Below are 19990 nucleotides of genomic sequence, written 5' to 3' on the forward strand. Positions count from 1 at the left end.
TGGAGGAACCCACGCCAGCTGCCGTGTCTGCCCGCCGCGGGTCTGCACCCCGGCGCTGACATCAGTGGTGTTCGGCCGCCTGAAGCGCCCTGCCGCCATCTTGGTTCCGGGCAGTCCCGGAGGGAGGCGAGAGCTGCTGGCGCTGTCCTGCCATCTTCTGCCGGGCAGCCCGGCCGGAGGGAGAGCGCGTACGGCCCCGCCGGAGGCAGCGAGTCCCTGCGCGGGCTGCGGCACGGGCTTGAGGCGGCGGTGAGGGGCAGGGCCGGCGGGGAGCAGGGCCGGGCCGGCTTCTGCGGGTGGCGGTAACGGGACGGCGGGCAGCGTACCCGCGGGGCCTTTCCCCTCCGCAGGGCTGCAGACTCTGACCGCGTTGCTGCGAGGGAGTTCAGCTCTTAGTGACAAGTTACCCGCTTGAGATAAAGCGATTTTATTGTTTTAGTTAGCATACTTCCAGAGGGGAGAAAACTTTAAAAATCTCCTGGGTTTTGGTTCTTCAACATTTAAACGTGCAAGGTTGCGTCTTCCTTTATCTAAATTGATGGTTCCCTAGAGATAAAACTTTCAACCACCAGGAACCAGGTTAATATGCAAGCTAAAGCACCAGTACCAGCTGTTAAGAAAGCGTAAGTTTCAGTGCTTCTTCGCATCTGATTTACCTAATCATTCAGCCTTATCTCTTTGATAGAGAAGTATTTTTAAGTTGATGTTATGTCTATTTCACACACATATGATTAAATAATCAGCAGTCTGGGACGGTCAGAAATTTCAGGCACTATCAAGAAATGAAGGTTAGGACTTCACGGGATGGACTGAGAAATCTTTTCCAAGGTCTCATCTGCAGTATGAGGTACTACTCTAAGGAAAACCATGTTCAGACATTATGTCTTCATAGTAAAATAAAACAAAAAAAGCGCCACGTCCTGGACTGTTCAGGAAGTACCTGCACGCACAGGACTCTGCCACCTGGAAGCATCCTGCCATGGAGATTCTTTTCCTGCAAGGTATGCTATCTAAGTAAAGGCTTAATGACAACAGCCACCGCGGCACATCTGTTAAGCAAGCCAGACGTATTTTTTAAATGTTGAGGAAACATGTTTTTCCTAAGGAGTTTGAGGCACAGGGAGAAGTACTAGGATGTCAGTAATGTTCAAAGACATACAAAGTTGTCCAACTTTCCTACAGTGTTTTGTGTAAAGCTGCATTTTGGTTGATACTCCTACAGTAGCAATTAAAAAAAAATCATTATCCTCTAAAAAGATTTCATACAAAGTGTTAGAAGAAAACAGGGGAGAGAGCAGCTAGTGTAGAAATAAGGTGTCCAAATTGATGACACCAAGCTTAACCCACTGTGAGCTGGCTCAACAAAACTTGACCTTTTGTGTGGTTTGCACCATATTAAATATTAAAATGGTTACTGAATTCTCATAACTATTTAAACTATACTTTGAAGTGTACTTGGATTTATTTCTGTATTAAATACTGTGTAAATCAGTGGCAAAATATGATCAGAGTCAGAAAATGGACTGAAGTAATTTGAGGTTTTCTGTTTCTCTTTCTAATACAGAGGTTGCTAAAGATACAATAAAACCATACTGTACTATAATAGCCTGTAAACTCATTTTTCTGCATAATGTGTAAATATTTAAGAAGATTGTTGTTTTCAGATGGTTGTGTTGTTCTAATATTGTTTCAAGTTGACTGTTTCTTCAAAAGTGACACAAAGATCATCTTGTAACCCTCTTATGTCTAACCATAATATAAGCAGTCCCTATGTTTGTGCCTGAAACATAAACAGGTGTTTCAAGGAGAACATGATTTCTTGAGGGATGAGAATTCATGGTTCTGTTTATTCATTGTCAGTATGCTAACACAGAAAAGCTGGTCTACACCATTGATTCCAGGATACAAACAAGTGGTTTTCATTTGAATGGAGCCAATGCCTGTTTGCTTTGGAACAAATATTTGCAAACCAGTTGTCCCTGAGATCCTCTGCTATTCTCAAAATCTTTCCATATGCTCTTCTATATGACTTACTTTTTTCCAGGCAGGGAGGTGCACAGTAACTAGTATACACCTACACTAGCCACCAGCTCTATATACTATTTCCAAATAAATGCAATGGAAACTCTTGAAAATAAAAAAAGAGGGAAATTCATTAAAAGATTCATAACGAGTGGAAGTTGCCAGAATAGGTTGTGGATGCTAAAATGTACATAGATGTAAGAGGAGATGATGTATGAGCATGAAGTAGACTTTTAACATATCTAGAAATCTCTTGGGGAATATTACTGGTGCTTGTCTTTTTCTTATGCTTCCTTAAGTACCCATTTGTGGCCACTGTGGGGGTTTTGGTTGCTTCTGCTTTGGGGGATGGTGTTTTCTTACAGCAATTTTTTATGGTGAATGTGGTACAACTAACACATCCTGCAATTTCTTGACCAATTAGACAGTCATTCCAGAGCTTCTCAAAGGGCTTTTAGTTTCTTACACTTGTGCATCCTATCTGGTATGCTTAGCTCGAGGGACTTTTGTTCTGTAACGAAGACTCATATATTCTCATGAATTACGTGGTTCATGTTCTTAGGGAATTTGGTAACTTGGTAATTTGGTGTATTGTTAGGCTTATTATTCAATCAAATGATTTTACCACAAGCAAAGAGAAGTAGCATTGTTCTAGCAATTTTAATGCTTTTCTAACATTTTTAGAAGAGATGACAGCTTTGCTGGCAGTGAGGTAGCAGTAGTCTGCTCAGGGATTGTGGAAAACCTCATCCTTAAGTTTATCTTGGATAAAATTGTTCAAGATCCTGTATCAGTTCACCGCTTCACTTCATAGAAAGGAAATGAGAAATTATATTCTTAAGACAGGAAAATTATGAGGAAATACCTCCAAGGGCAGAAAAATAACAGAATTCCATACAAGTTAAATGAAAACTAGTTCTAGAACAAGAACACACCTTTACAAATAATTAAGAGTATATATTCATAGTGGCCTAAGTATTGAAGAGAAGACCAATACATGTGTTAACCACATTTAACAATGCCTCTCTAAAAGGTCAGAAAGATTGAAAAACTTATTCTAGCAGTGTTTTTTCTTTTAATGGCATGTACCATTCTAATAATGTAAAGTTGGTTTGGGGTCTGTATGTCAGGAAGTATTATTGCATCAGTATATTCATACTGGAGTACAGAGTGCTAGCTTATAGCCATTGTTGTCTTTCCTTACTTAGCAGGAAGGAACAAAAATCCCTTCAGAAAAGAAGGAAAATAGATCCATAATAACATCAGAGTTTTTGAACAAGAATCTTCTGAAATCAGAGCAGGAAAGGTGGAATGATATTTCAGCAAGGTACAAAGCTATGACCAAAAGAATCAAGGAAAAATTAGAAGAATTGCACAACAAGTACACATTCTGTTTAGGAACCCCAAAGGTAAGTGGCAAAGATATAAACATTTCTTATCACTGAGTACAAATAAAAGGCAGTGAAGCCATTCTTGCTCTGAAATGCTGGTTTACTGGTTATTTTATAGTGGTAGTTTGAAGTTTTGAAAATTTTAAAATTGTCAATAGTAACAGTATGTGTTTAGAACAGCTTACAGTTGTTACGTATTTACCCCAATTTCACCATAGGCAAAAGCAAATCAAGATGCAACAGTTGTCTGACTTCTTGATACAGGATACAAGACACTCAGTTACAAGAGCAATTGCAGCTAATCTGAGCCTTTTGTTAAATTTAGAGCAGGTACAGGCAGTTCAAGTGTTGCAACTTTGAAAGCACCTTCCTGATTTCTGCAGTTCCTTCTTAAGTGTCAAATATAAGTGTTGTGTTTTGTCATTTATATATATTAAAATTGTGTTTTACAGAACAATGATTGAATATAGAGAGTCTAAGGAAATAGTCCTACCATGTTAGACTTGAAATGTTTTTCTTTTGTATTGAACAGATCAGGTTTGGAGAGAATGTGTACTTCGAAGAGAATGGCTGTGTGTTTCTTTCAAAAGCAGGTGATGGTAAGGGATTTCTCTTCCTAATATGGTACAGCTATTAAAAATGTTACAAATATATCTGTTTCTTAAAATAACTAAACTAAAAATACTTTTGTAAAATTCTTTAATGATTGAGTAACTCTAGAGTCCTGATTCTGAAAAGGCAAAGTGAATAGAATAGTACACAATGACACTAAAGCAAGTTTTGGGAGAGGAAAGAGATTAAGTTGTTCTTTCAGAGCTCCAACTTAATATTTTGAATGCTTTTTTTTTTTTTTTTTATTCCTGAAGGGGTGGGGAAAAAATTTACTGATTGTGTTTAGTAAAAACAACTGTGCTTTAGGTATCTGAACTTTAAAATTTAATACATTTGCTAGAAGCCACCACCTTAAAAATATTTTTAGTAGGAACTACAAGGCCTTTTTTTTCCTGAACTGTAATTTGTTTTATACTTACAAAGTACATTTGCAAATAACCTTGCAAGACAAATATTTGGTTAGTAAATTCCAGTAGTACGTTTGTGAGTATTGCAAGCAGAGTTGTTAAAGACAGACATTAACAGCTACTGTGCGTTTTGTCAGATGCTTAATTACAAGATTTTTGCTACTTCTTTTTTTCTGTATAGATGAAGAAAGATGCTGACATTTTATTTAGCACTGAAGATCTCGGTTTGTCTGATGCCTTTATTCAACGGATCAGAATTTCACCAGATCAGAGATACATGGCCATCAATTTAAAAAGTGGAAATTCTGAAAAGGCAACCTGCGTTGTTATGAAACTTGGTGATTTTTCTGTCGTGGAAAGAGTAATTCCCAAATGTATTTAGTTGTAAGTTGTATATAAATATCCTGTGGATCACAGCAATTTCAACCACAAACATTTTTGTTAGTCTACAAATAATATTAAAAATTTTAAAAACAAGGAAGCAAAAGCTCACACGTTATGATTTAATCTTTACAGACTTTATGAATTTATGATTTCTTCCACACTGCACAAAACAAAGTTTAATCTGATGTGGTGAAAAGCTACTGCTTTTATGACACAGTTTCCTTCTTGTAAAAGCAAACATTTAGAGTGTTTGAACAGTCATGCAGATCTTCCTTTTAATTTGATTCAACTGACATAGCTATTTGCAATATTAAGATCTTTTTGAAAAATGTTTTAGTTATTAAACCCTTACAGCTACAACTTATGTCACACCAATAGCTGTAGGCACTTCACTGAAAAATGTGCATGTGCTGCCTGACTATTAAATACTGTCTGGAACTTCAGCTGGACTCTGGATGTGGGCCACAATTCAAATACCCAAGAATTCAGTCAGGCCTTAAGTCAGTTCTTTCAGTACAGATTACATTAGCTTTACTTGCAAAAGAAGCAGAGGTGAACTGAGTGAATGGGAAACCTTTCTTTTTTGTAGTACGTTAAAGAATATAGCAAAAGGAGTGCAATACTGTGTGTACCAGTTCCACAGCTTCTTTTTTTTGGGGGGTGATATTTTAGAATATATAAAGTATAAATAGTACAATTAGCAGTTTGCCTGAGCAGGGCAATTAAAATTTAAAACTGTCAGTAAATAACTTCCTCGTTATAAAAATGAAACTGTTGCAGGATTTCATGTTCTGAGTATTTGCACAATAGAAGTTTATAGTGCCTGTTGCAAACCAGGCCTGAAAATTTGCCAGTGACATTTTTTACTAATAATAGATTTAATACCTATGCTAGTTTGTCTGGAAAGATCAATATATTTAAGGAACAACTCCCTGTTGGCTGCCTCGCTGACACATTATGGCAGGTAATAAGAGTACAAAAAAAGTGACTATTAGAATGATAGACGGTTACACACCATTTGTAAAACCCCACAGGTGAAATCGAGGTACATAGGGGGTCACAAAATGCAGAGGGAGCTCAAGTGTGAGCAAGAGAATTAGGTTTTTTATGACCACTTGCAAAGTGCATGGTTGCATTACATGATGCACAACCAGCAGGCAAACAAATGAAGTTTCTTGAGAATTCCTGTCTTCATGGTGAACACTTAATTCACTTGTGCACTTGGAGCACGTTGCTGTTCAGGTAGCCAAATTGTTTGCATTACTTCAGTGTGGTAGTTCCTCAGGTTTTGGACCAGAAATCAGTATGTATGCATAAGACAGCATACAATAACATTTTAAAGAATATATATTCAACATCATTCTGGTAACTGTAGGAATAGCAGAGACAGCAGTAATGTGGCTGGATCAGTCAGATTACTAAGCTTCAGAATAGCAAAGATCCTGCATTCTTACATTTGTAATGTTGCAAACACATACACAAGCATATAAACCTGGAGATTTTTGATCTCAGCAGTAGCCATGGGGCATGTGTATTGTCTCTTCTCTAAATGGTTTGCATGCAACCACATGTAGTGGTGCAGCTTTCATACTCCTCATTATCTCACTGACTCCATGTAATCCTCTGTTTCTCTGCTGTTTTAAACAGCCATACATAGTCTGTTTTCCTGATACCACCAAAACTCTCACAGAGCCAACCTCTCCCTGTGTTCTGTCCTCTGCACTTTTTTAAAAATCTTAATTTTAATATATATAAGATTCTTGTTCTGTGGGATTCAGAGAAAACATGGAAAAACCTTTCAGTGGCTTACCCATCCTCTGGGATCTAGAAATGCTCAGTTCCACGCCTGCTGCAGTCCACCTTTTTTCAGCACTGGCAGTCACAGAGTCCATTTCCTCTCAGTAATATTTTATAATGTCCAGATTTTATATATGTTGTCTTTTTTCCAGAATGGGCTGCAAATGATGTTCTGTAATTACACAAGTCAGAAGAACCTTAAATGCCAGAATGTGTTTATGACCACTTTCACTAATCAGAAACATACTAAGTTAGTTTATACAGAACAAGATGCAAGGTAATACTTACTATAATATATCAAATCCTTTACATATTTAAAGTATCTTATGTGTAAAATGTAACTGGTTTGGAAAATAAATTCTTCCAGATCATATTTCAAATGGTAAAAGGCATTTTTTTTTTTCTGCTGTCAGTAGTGCCTTATGCAGTCTGAGAATGTGGTCTGTTCTCTTGATATGTGATCAACAGCGATTTACCTTTCCTCTCTTACCTCACGAGTTCAGCTGAGTTTATAAATGTCAAGGTCAGTCTCAGGTCAGGGTGTCCTTTAATGAATGTGTGACAGTTTCACAGAGGGTAAATCAGACTGTGGATTTCATTTTGTTTTCTCTGCTATTGATGTCTGATACATCTCTTGAAAAAACGCAGAAGTTCAGGCTAATCCTTGCTCTGGGTAATGGATGAGCAAAATCATTACAGCATTCCTAGAGACAGAACTATTGTTGACTGAATACCCTCTCAATAACCTTTCTTTAAGGAGTGGTTTAGGAAGACAAGAAGGCTCTTGCTAAATTGAGTGCAGAACTGTTTTTTCAGCCATATAACATGGTAGATTTGTACAGCATTCCATAAATGCTTGTGATTATTCTTAATTCAAGTTACACATTCAGTAAAGAATTTTCAATTATACTTTCATCTAAAAAGCCTAAAAAAATCTACAGTTGAGGTGGAGTAAATAAGATCCTTTTATTCAAGCTCCATTTGATGCATACTTTTGGAAAAATCAAGTTACACTAACCTGACACTTCCCCATGGGGAAACTGTTGGCATAATTCTGAAAGTCATGGTCATTACAGTAGATCTGCTAGAAACTTACTCTAAAGGTTCATGTGCTGTTGCAGCTCAAAGCTGACCTCACTTGTTCATAGGAGATGGCCAGACATTCTTTTGTATTGTCACTGGGCAGTTCCATTACACATCTCACTAGCTCTTTTAGGTGCAATCAAATATATTTTTTTTAGGAGCTGAAAATTTCTTGACTTCCTTAAATAAAGACAGAAAAAAAAAGTAATATTAAGGTTACAGTCTTTGAAGTAAGTGTAACCTGCATTTCAGCTTGACTGTCCTAGAAGTAAGGACAGCAGAGCTGAACTGTTGGACTCTACTGAATGCAGTGCCATGCTCTTGCCACATCTGTGTGCACTAGAGAGGCAGGAGGCTGATTCCTTTCAGACTTCAGATCCCCCACTGGGCCTGTCCACCTAAAGATGTCAGGAGGGTACAATAAAAAAAAACAATAGTATAAAAAGAATTTGAGTTCTTCCACCTGCAAATAATTAAAGGCACTGAAAATGCTATCTAAACCATCCTTTCCTTCACCAGCCTAATATTTTGAGGTCTAAAGGGATTGTTATTGCAGTCAAATGTATGATCTCTATAATGCAGATTATGGAACTCAACCCTGCAACTTCTCGATGAAATCTTCTGGATCTTTGTGTTGGACATAGGTTTGCTTTTAGAGACATCCAGTCTTAAAAACAAAACAGTAAAGAATCTATCTCAAGATGTGACATTCTAATTAATTAGGGTAACTTATCAGAAATTTGAATTTTACTTTGAGCCTGAACTTATCTAATATTAGCATCCAGCCACTTAATCGTTCTGTTTTCTCTTTCTAGATTTTTCCTCTTTCTAGAAGCATTTAAAACCATTAGATAGTTCCTAGTTTCTTAGATATTTCCATTACTAGTTTCTATATTCCAGCTTTATCAGTTCAACGCTGTCCATCTTGTCTAATCTAGGCCTTGGTACTTTTTTAAAAAAAGTCTCTTTTTTTGTCTTGCTCACTTAAGACAAATTTACATCAGTAACACTTAGGCTTTTTATCAATTTATAGTAGTTCCTACTTTTTTTATTGCTGTTGCCACATGATTACCTTAATTAAATTATCTGTTACTACTTTTTTCTTTCTTTAAATATGTTTACAAGCTCAATAAGAAGTTCTACATTTTTACTGATTTTTAAAGCCTGTATATATCAATGAGCCTCCAGTCACAGTGATGGCAAAACCTGGATTCAGTTGGGCAACAACTGAACTGCTTGCTTTGCAGATTTCAGGTTCCACACACAAGACTCTGGGTTTTTGAATCCCAGGATAAATGCAGTAGGAGAGGATTTGGTAACCAAGCAGTCTAGAGTTTCACCAGACTGCTGCTTACTTTGATGATGAACGCCCATGACTCTAAAACAACTCATGTATTTTAAAAATACTTAAAGGTTAAAGTATTTTTTTTTATTAATATACAGTATTTCTTCCAGATTCTTTGTGGACATATGTTGCACAAAAGACAGGCGTTTTCTTACTATCAACAGCAACAGCAAGACAACCTCAGAAGTTTGGCTGGTTGACTGTAGACACCCTTTTAAGTTACCTACCCTTGTACAAGCACGAACAAAAGGGGTCATTTACCACATTGAGCACAGAAATGATGAGTTATATATTCTTACTACATATGGAGAACCTGCAGAATATAAGGTAATTTTAACTTACAAGAAGCATAGGATGCATTCAGATACCTGTAAGGCTGGCCTTTTATTCTGTGCTTCACAGCTTACTGAGATAATTAAGAGAATTACACAGAGAGCCACATGCATTTAAAGACAGGTAGTAGTAGTACATAGAGTCTTGCCTGTAGCACATCATTTGATTCTAACTCTTTGGCAAGATCAGGAAATGACTGTGCTTTAACAGCCATTTCCCTTGTATTAAAATTTAAATTGGTGATCTCAGTCTGTATAACCAAAGCACCTACAGTTCTGCTGGCCACACTTGAAGTACTTATTGCATTAGTCTTCTATAAATTAATCTATGAGTTGAACCTACCTGCTACTAAATTGTTCTTTCATTTTACCTGAGGGAGTTTAACATTCTCCAGTTTTAGTCAGCCAAAACCCTAGAGTACAAAGCATTTTTTTTGCAATAAAAATGTTGCTTGAGACCACCTGTATGTCTGTACATCTCATATGTAACTCCTACTACATCTTAGTAATGCAAGGTTGTTTGTTGTTGTTACAGTTGATGAAGGCACCAGTAGCTTCCAGTGGCATGGAGAACTGGCAGCTGGTTTATGCACTGGAAGATAAAACCAAGCTGGTAGACTTGGAGATGTTCAGTGATCACTGTATTATGTTTCTGAAGAATGCTGGTCATCTTTACTTAAATGTGCTCTCTTTGGTTTCACATTCAGTTCAGTCAGTAAAGGTATGTTTTAGCAACATTGTATTAAGCAAAAACGTATTTCTGCAGTTTCTACATTGTTGCTTCATAAGCAACATTGTATTTTTCCATCACTCTTTCTTTGTTTTGGGTTTTTTTTTGCAGTTTAAGATTATAATGAAAGCAAAGATAAATTTCCAGACTGGAAGTGGTTATAATACTAAGAGGTTTGCCATTATGAGTAAATGTATTACTTGTGGCTGTTCTTCAGTATTTCATATGGTGGCTTCTTGTAGCACTTGGCATCTTACAGAGTCAGTTCTTAAGAGTCAGTTCTTCCAGTCACTACTGTCAAGCTCTTTACAATACAGCTGATTGCTAATGAAAAATAAGACCTGATTCCTTAAACATTTTACTTTGTTTTACTGGGCCTAGTTTTGGTTACACTCATCAGTGTAAGCAAGGAAATAAGCCTCCCACAGAAGAAAGAATAGAATATTCAGAAGACAAATACAGACACTGCAGTACAATTTGTGCAAAGTATTTCTTCCCTTCTCTAGTTGTTGCTAAATACATGTGGATTAAAAACACAGTGACTCAATTAAAACCCATGATTTCTGGAGACCATTCAGAAGAAGTAGTTAATTGATTTGTTTGCCTGAAAAATACAATCTGAAGAACTCGCAAGTTTATTGTGACAAGCTACCAATGCTGCATTCTATAAAAAGGCTTTTTAAGCACACTGTATGGTCTCTGAAACCCCTCATTTTTTAAAAAGGTCTAAGTTGATTTATTCAGAAAGGGTCAGCAGTTACTCTGGAGAACTTGGACTTCATCTGCTGTTTCAGAAGTCTCTAGCAGCCTAACCCAAGTAAGCAGTGGCCTGGCAGAGGGTTTGACTATGTCCCTGCTGCTCTCAAAGAATGAATCTTGATTTCTTTTATTCTTAGCAGAGTTAAAAATCTTAAATATAATAGCACTAAGTGTCTGAGGGTGAATGTGCCAGGAAAAGGTTTTGTTCTTCACAATGGCTGGCACTAGGAACAAAGTTAAAAGGCAGCAGTTTTCAGTGGCTCAGCATCACTGAACTAACTCGCAGAAAAAGCATAACAACTGACATGGTCTTAGCTGGATAACATGGTGAAGTAGGACTGGAAATCAGAGGAGAAATAGGATCTAAAAAACCAAAACCAATGCAGAATAATTTCAAGGAATGCATTAATGTAAAAAAAAAAACCAAACCTGTGATAATGGCCATTTTAAACTGAATTTAATTTTTTTTTCCCTTTTGAAATTTATCCAGTGGCCTTAGGGGAAAAGTTTGCCAAAGTCTTTCACTTTTTTACTATTTTATCACAGAATTTAAAAAGCAATACAGATTTTGCTATATAAAAGCAGAAGATAATTACCCTGGTATTCAAAATCTTTTCCTCCTGAAGGACACACTAGGCAAAATTTACAGAAGCAGCGTCAGGGTCTCACTTGAAATGCTGTGTTCTTTCAGCTACCTACGTGGGCCTGTGAATTTGAATTGGAATCTCATCCTGAACATACCACCAGCACTTGCTATTTTCAGCTCACCTCCCCAGTACACCCCCCTAAGTGTTTTGCATATTCATTTAAAGAAAATAATCTCATTGAACAAGCTGTGCAAGAGGTACCAATTATTACGAATTGTCACACTACACGTTTACTAGCTAAAAGCAAGGTAAGATTTTTCAGTCCTTTTCCCATTTCCTTTATTCTTCTCTTCCTCCCCACCCATTTAAAGCAAATGCATTTGGCAGGGAATACAGATTAAAAAAATGTAAAGAGCAGTTGGTGCTATAGTTACTAAACAGTAGGTGTTTTCTTCAGTCCTATAGAGAAGAACCAGAAAGAGTCGTGATAAGATGATTTTTTTTTCCCCCATTATCCTGGGTAGCTAGGAGAGAACAGTACACAATGAGTCAAGAATATTAGTATAGGATAACTTAGAATTGCTAGTTGAGTATAGGTATCATACAGTCCATGATAAATGGAAAAGATTCCATGTGTTGAAAAGAATACCCCACACCCAGCTGCACAGTTGTAGATCAAGAAAGAAAGTTTTAACAGCCCGAGTTTAAAAAATTGGAGATGTTAATAAAGAGTTTGTGGCTGCAGTAAGTGGTAAACTATTTTGTTAATAATAGGTATTCTTGGTGTTCAAGCAGGAAGGAAGACTTTGGTGTTTTGGTAGTTTAAAAACTCCTCAGGTGTTGCACTTAAATGAATTTTATACTCTGCATCCCTAAGCCTACACAGCAGAGGCTCAGTCTCTCGCTTTATTTTTCAAGAGTGCTTTGTACATTCTAAGTGAAAAAAATTACTGTAATCAAAAAACCCACATTTTAAAATAAATAATTGAAGTTTTCATTGCCATATGTCATTGAGATTTCTGAAATGTCCTTTATTGTAAAATACTCCTTCATTTCCAGGATGAAGCTTTAGTGCAATTACAGTTTTCATAATATGAATTTCTAAAGAGCTACACAGGAAACCACTTCTGGTTCATGTATATGGAGCGTATGGCATAGATTTGAACATGAGCTTTAAAGAAGAGAAGCTGATGTTAATTGAAGAGGGTTGGATATTAGCATATTGCCATGTTAGGTAAGTCAAATACAAAATGGAATTAAGATTTTACACTGGGTTATGCAGGTATTTCTTGATATGCAACTGAAGTGGTACAAAATAATTTTTCATGTGGCTATACTTAAGTTTTCATGCTCTCAATTTCCATCTCTTTTTAGATTTTTTTAAAAGTCACTTCTAACAAAAAAAATTACCTCAAGGGAAAAAAACATTACACTTTCAAGACCACATATTGCATTTAGGTTTCTTAAATCAACAGGATGGCTGTATGGAACTTTTAATCTTTTGAAGTCCCTTACTTCTTGCCTCATTTTTGCTCAAGAAAAATTTTGATGACCTGTTCAAGTTGCAGTGACATGCCACCTCCCTCTCTTCCAAGGGCATTGTGTGCTAATGCTCAGGCTACAGCTTCCGAAAGCCATTTGCCTTCTACAGCAACAACTGAGCATTTAACCTCGTTCTTTTGTTGGCTAAATTCTCTGCCTCCAGTTTAGCTACCAATGTTCTGATTTTATACAGCCACAATAGGCTCCATGTCCTTATTGAGATACTAATTCAGTAGGTAAAGATAACAAAAGAACCACTTCAGGGAGGGGAAAGAAGAGGGAGAATGAGCAATTGTTTGAAATACCAGCTCCAAAACAAATTCACCCTACAAATGTACTCAGTCTGCCAATGCATTCTGATGGTTTTCCTCACACCCCTTTTAGTATCTTAAGATGATAGTCAGTCCTAGATGAAAATAGATTTTTCATCCACAAATGAAGAATTTTGGCAGACTAAGCAGTTAATTAATTTTAAACTCAAAGCCTAAATAAGGAAGCTTCAGGTGACTTAGAACCCAAATCATAGTTACATGAAAAGGAATATAAAAAATTTTAAAATTCTGTATTACAAAATGTAATACTTCAAGTAGTATTTGAAATTCTAGAGAAAATAACCAAAACACTGACAGTCACAAAATGTAAGCTAATTAGAAGACATCCTGACAGTTTGAGTGTGGAGCTCAGAAATCCTATTTTAATGTTTTTAATAAATGCTGGTGTTAGTGGTAAGTATTGAAAATGTTTTGCTTATCTTTTTTATAATAAATTCCCTGTATACAAAAATGAAATCAGTGTTTGATTTTGTATTACCTAGAATGACTGTCATTTCCTAAGGTAATGACAACTGCTTTTCCAGAGTTCCCATGCACACACAATACAGTTAGGAGTTTAACCAATCATCATGCATGATTGGTTTTGGTTTTTTTTTGTTTGCACATTGTGTGTTTTAACCATAAAGGACAAGAATCAAGAAACATTAATAGCTAAGGCAAACTATGGTTTTGCAGTTCTGTGTTTGCTGCTGTCCTTCCATAGTCTGAAGCTTTGCCATGCAACATTTTCCAAAGAGATTCCAACTTGAATTGCTTTACATTTCAGGGGTGGAGGAGAGCTAGGCCTTCGCTGGCACAAAGATGGATGTCAGCACAATAAACTCAAAGGTCTCCATGACCTTAAGGCTTGCATCATGCTGCTGCACAAACTAGGATTTTCTCAGCCCAAACACACAGCGCTGGCAGCTGCCAGTGCAGGAGGAGTTCTTGCAGGAGCCCTGTGCAACACTGATCCAGAACTCATCAGAGCCGTGGTTTTACAGGTGAGGTGCTGCAGGCTTTTTACAGGTTATGAGATTAAACTCTATTTTCTGTTTCATTCCAGTCTCAGAACTGGAAACATTCCAATTAAGAACTCACTTTCCTCATTTGAGAAAACCTTGACCTAAGCATTTGAGATTCTATGTCCTAATTGCCTTTTTTTTTTGTTTCAACTTCTAAGGCTCCTTTTGTAGATGTTCTAAATACAATGATGAAAACTCATCTCCCACTGACAATTGAAGAACAGGAAGAATGGGGAAATCCATTAGCAGATGAAAAATGTATGAAGTATATAAAAAGCTATTGTCCATACCAGAATATTAAGACACAGGTAAAACTGTTTTTCTGAATGGTATACTGTGGTAATAAAAAGTAATAGTTTATAAGAAAACAAAAGCAGATAAGTGGAATTTTTTTTTAATAGTCTACTTTACGTTTTCAATACTTTAAACCTCAGTATTTTAAAATTGTCTTAGCTGCTGCTTTGTGTTAAAATGAATCAATACAAAGTATTTCAGTAATAATATTAGCAATATTTGGAGTCATAAGTGACTATTGTAACTAACCAAATACCTTCTCTCAAATAATTAATAGATCTCAAAAACTGTCTTTGTTATAGGACTGCCAGGAAGTATTGCATTATTCTATCATGTAACAAGCATGTAGAATACCTTCTCCTTTTGTGGGGGGTTTCTGTTGTTCTACTGGGTTTTGCAGTATTTGTCACAGGAGGGAGGAGGCATTTCATCTGATTAAATACCTTTACAGAGGCAAACAAAGAAATAGGAAAGGACCTATAGCTGGACATTGTCAAAAGAAATCTTTATTTGAAGTAACTTGTTAGCTGTGATGCATAGTTTTATCAAGTGAAATCTTACTGTATAGAAACAGCTATTTTTTATGTGTAGAAAAATTGCAAAAGTAAAACTCTGCTGTTCTGAGGAGACCCATTACATGATTATTACTTACCACCCCTTTTTTTGTAATCATCAGTGAGCAGACACATGCCCTGTACCAGTGGGGAAAGAACGTTTCTTACTAACTTTGGCAAGCAGATGATCCCCAGTAGGGAGTCATTTTTCAGACCAAAATACTTCTGCAGTTTAGCGTTTAGAGCAAGTAGTGACATCATAGATGGGTTTTTAGATAAACTGTCACAAGCAGTACAGCAAGATAAATACAAAAGGATTTGTAACTTTGAGAAAAATCAAGTTGTCAAGTCTTTAACTGCTTTTCTTCTTTCATCTCAGTGCTATCCTTCAGTTTTTATCACAGCGTATGAGAACGACCAACGGGTGCCACTAATGGGAATCCTACGCTACGTTCAGAAACTGAGGAAGGCTGCAGTAGATCATGCCAGCACAACAAGTAAGAAAAGTACATGGAGTTAACTAAAGCAGAGTATTAGTAGCTATATAATTAAGCACCACAGATGTTAACCCCTCCCCTTAAATGCATTATTTTACGATCCAGTATCTAAAGCTCTACAGTAATTTCCATTATCTGGAAAGATGAGGTGTGCAGTCAGGCTGATAAGAGAGAAACCTCAGCTCCTGAGAGGCACTCTCTGGAGCCTTAGGAGGGACCAGGTATCTTTGTATTGTAGAGCTGCTTAAAAATAGTTAAAGACATACATGTTAAATACTACTAGTGACCAACCACAACAGGTTCAGGAAACCCTCTGAAGTGAAAAATCAAAAAAACAAGTAGATGGGAGAATGTGAGTTGGACTCACTTCTTCCTAGGCCTCAACATATGGTGACTGTTGGACAGGGCTAGGTGAACCCATACTGTCTAGCCCAGCTACTGGTACAGTCAGATTGCAGTTCTCAACAACACATAGGTAAAAACCATATTTTTGCTGCTTCATAAAAACTTACTTTTCACAGTTTGCTAAAACAGCAGGTGTTAGTCCAAGTTAGAATGGCAACAGTTCCGAAGCAGAAACACTTTTATACCTGAAAGTATAAACACTTTGACACTAGTCTGGGGACTGTTGTCAGTAAATGGTACATCCAGGCCTTATTATTTTCCAGTACCATCTAATCTGGGGAGAGGCTTTTACCACCACTACCAAATGATCTTGAATTAGCTTTTCTGAAATTCATTATGCTGCTTCTCTGCTAGCAGCCCAAATGCAGTGGTTGAAAAAATAGCAGATGCTGCAATCACTGTTACTCAGAAAGAAAGAAAAGAGCATGTTTTTCCAAAAGGACTCGGAGAACAAAAACTCTAAATGTACAGACATACAGCTAATAGAAACACAAACAGTTAACCCAGCAAGACCCTGTTTGATTCTTTTTTTTTTTTTTTTTTTTTTTTTTTTTAAGAAATAACAGAAATTGTCAGGACAGAAGGCAGAATTATCTATGTGTAAACAGGTCACATCTCCATTTACCTTTTGCTCTTGTTCATTCCATGTCAAGTGATCACTGGCTTCATTGTTCCAGGAAATTGGATCCCTAATATCATCTTAGACATCCAGGCAACTGGCAGTCATTGTGATTCATCTTGGGAGGATTCAGTGGATGAGGTATGTGTCCTTTATGGCACACATCCTTAACAGCTTGGAGGGAGGTGTCCCCTTGACCGATACTTCAGTCTCAGTAGTTGATGCAGCCAATCACATCTTCATCAGTGACATGGACAGTGGAATTCAGTGTACACTCACCACGCTGTGTGGGGTGGTTGACATGCTGGAGCGAAGGGGTGCCATGCAGAAGAACCTTGAGAGGCTTTAGAGTTGGGCCTGTGCCAACCTCATGGTGTTCAGCAAAGTGCAAGGTCCTGCACCTAGGGTTAGGGCAATCCCAAGCAAAAACACGGTCTAGGTGGAGAGTGGATGGAGAGCAGCCCTGGGGAGGACTTGAGAGTGTTGGTTGATGAGAAGCATAACATGAGCCAGCAATATGTGCTTGTAGCCCAGAAAGCCAGTTGCATCCTGGGCTGCATCAAGAGTGTTGCCACAGGACAGGGGAAGTGATTCTCCCCTCCTACCCCACCCTTGTGAGGCCCCACCTGGACTACTGTGTCCAGTTCTGGAGGCCCCAACACAAGAAGGCCATGGAGCTATAGAAGTGAGTCCAGAGGAGGGCCACAAAGATGATCAGAGATCTGGAGCACCTCTCCTGCTAGGACAGGCTGAGAGAGTTGGAGTTTTTCACCTTGGAGAAGAGAAGGCTCTGGGGAGACCTTATAGCAGCTTTCCAGTATCTGCAGGAGCCATACATAGAAGGTTGGGAGTGACTTCTTACAAGGGCATGTAGTAATAGGACAAGGAGTAATGGCTTTAAACTGCAAGAGGGTAGGTTTAAGATTAGATCCTAGGAAGAAATTCCTTAGTGTGAGGGTGGTGAGACACTGGCATAAGTTGCTTATGGATGTTGTGGCTGCCCTCGCCCTGGCAGTGTTCAAGGCCAGGCTAGACAGAGCTTTGAGGGAGGTGTCCCCGCCCCTGGCAGGAGGGTTGGAACTGGATGATCTTAAAGGTCCTTCCAACCCAAACAGTCTGTGATTCTATGATTGAATATATGTTTGAAGTATTAAAAGAAAAAAAAAACAAACCTGCTGGCATTAAGACTGTTCTTGCAACCTGTTACAGACATTGCAAGAACAACTGCTGTTTTTTTTAATTTATATCATTATCTAAATAACAAAATACACATTTGTGTATATATATCTAAATATACACAGAAGAGCCACTGACAGAACCAGATTATTGCACCTCATTGTGTCTTGAGCCTCCAAATAGTTTTAAACTCCCGTTGTAATGTGCTGAGAGCTTTGAACTAAAGATTCAAAGCGGTACAAAACACAATTCCAGCAGAAATAATCTTTCACTGTAGAGTATTAAGTACTTACTGGCTATTAACTTCCATTTTCCTCCTGAGTAAAACATGTATGATGGGGTTGATCTTCACATTTTGCAATGTATGATCTGTACCACCACCAAGACCTGCCATATTGTTATTGATGTCTCCTACTGTAACACTTGAATACAAATTTTTGTTAATTTCAACAAATCCTAGCAAATATTTCGCTGTTGTGGCAGTTATTTCCAAAATTAATTGTTTCAGAGACAGCCTCATTCTGTCTTTGGCAAGGTATTGCTTAGCAACAGTTTGAGAAAGGGAGAAGATAAGAGCTGTGCAAGAACTTGAAGGTCTATAGTGCAAACAATTAATTTATTTTTGTAATTAAATCTTTTCTTTATTTTAGGTTGCAAGACACCTTGCTTTTCTGAACGAAGAACTCGAAGTATGCCACCTCCAACATGATGTCAAATTGTGCAAGTAGCTCATAAACACATCAACCATCTGAAGAACTTTGGGTCAGATTTTTTTCTATATGAAAAGCAAACAGCTTCTCCAGAGAATCTCTCTTCTTGGATCTCTGCTCTATAGGCACAAGCAGACAAGAGATTCAAAGCTGGGTGTGGCATTGGCTTAATAAATATACAAAGATCTGAATTTCTCCCCTGCCAGACAGGACAGCAGTAGTCAGCTGCATTCATCTGTATGCTCAGTGCAGTTCTGTTCACATAAGCAAACTGTGCAGCACTGTGCAACTGGAACTGAAACACAACACTTGGTGCTTAAAGCCTGACAGGAACTGCACTCTGTACAAGCAGCCTTGCCAGTCTAAGACCTCTCTTCCAAGGCCAAATTTTACACCAGGCTGTAAAACTCACAAAAGATACCCGACTTAAAAAGCTCACTATGATCTACTAAAACTAAACCTCCATATGTAGGTGATGATGATTATTGCCCTTCCTAGATACACAGCACCCACATTGTACTGATCATATGGTGGGACTGAACAAGCTGCAAAGAAGAAACAGTCTCTCAGGAACAGGGATTTTAGTGAAATTGTTTCATCTGAGTGCTTTCAAAGTCTTGTAGTTCCCTTAACTAGCATGGTAATTTTAAACAGGAGGTGCCCAAATCCATCTGGAAGAAAAATGTCCAGGAGATTAGCTAGAGTCTCCAGAGAAAAATCATGTACCCACAAAAGCAGCCTGGTTCATAGCTTAGCTGACCTCTGAGCAAAGCACAAAACTGCTACAGATTGCTCATTAACATAGATGCACAGTGCACACATAGGGCCAGAAACTGGTACAGGCAGTTGGTGGAAAATACAGTATGTAGCCATAAGATCCTCAAACCAAACCCCATGAGATCCTCAAACCAAAAACTCCATGTCCAGAACAGACTGCAGCAAGTAAAATTGCCTTACCTTTCCTTTCTGTTAATGTGAGGCACTGGGGGTCCTCCAAATGCAAACCAAAACACACGAACAAGAGCAAGTGTGACATTCAGAAGCTGTTTTGGTGCTTATGCTGCACTGAGGTTTGCACACCTCACCTCAGTGTTAGGGCAGGAAAAGAAATAAGAGAATGCAAATGTATTCTAACTTGTGGAGGTGGGCAGGGGGAATAAATTGAAAATACAGTCCTGAATGTAGAATGACACATATTAGCTGTATTTTGTAACTTTGAGGATAATCTCAGCTTCTTTCTGAGTTGAGAAGAGGTGAGACATCACAACTTTATATTTAGTCTTGCTTGCTTTTACCTGTTTAACAAATACAGGGCCACCCCTTCAGAATAAGTTTTACAAATCTGCAGACTTTTAAGAAGTTATGAATTGTCACAGGCTTTGGATTCCAGAAGAGAACTGATGGCCAG

At 37.9% G+C, this 19990-nt stretch overlaps 1 protein-coding gene across 1 annotated transcript; it reads left to right on the forward strand.

The window, feature by feature from the left end:
• The first annotated feature begins 173 nt into the window (after positions 1-173).
• Positions 174-19719, forward strand: PREPL (prolyl endopeptidase like). Its single transcript, XM_030447274.1, is given in 17 exon segments — positions 174-249; positions 744-1001; positions 3231-3431; positions 3946-4006; positions 4624-4806; positions 6739-6788; positions 6790-6890; positions 9152-9368; positions 9909-10094; positions 11554-11757; positions 12509-12521; positions 12524-12683; positions 14090-14306; positions 14486-14635; positions 15555-15681; positions 16755-16837; positions 18523-19719. Coding segments are annotated over 16 exon segments (2250 nt in total). The 5' UTR covers positions 174-249; positions 744-782; the 3' UTR covers positions 18601-19719.
• The last annotated feature ends 271 nt before the right edge of the window (positions 19720-19990 follow it).

The sequence above is a fragment of the Calypte anna genome, chromosome 3 (assembly GCF_003957555.1).
Source record: "Calypte anna isolate BGI_N300 chromosome 3, bCalAnn1_v1.p, whole genome shotgun sequence".
Taxonomy (NCBI): domain Eukaryota; kingdom Metazoa; phylum Chordata; class Aves; order Apodiformes; family Trochilidae; genus Calypte; species Calypte anna.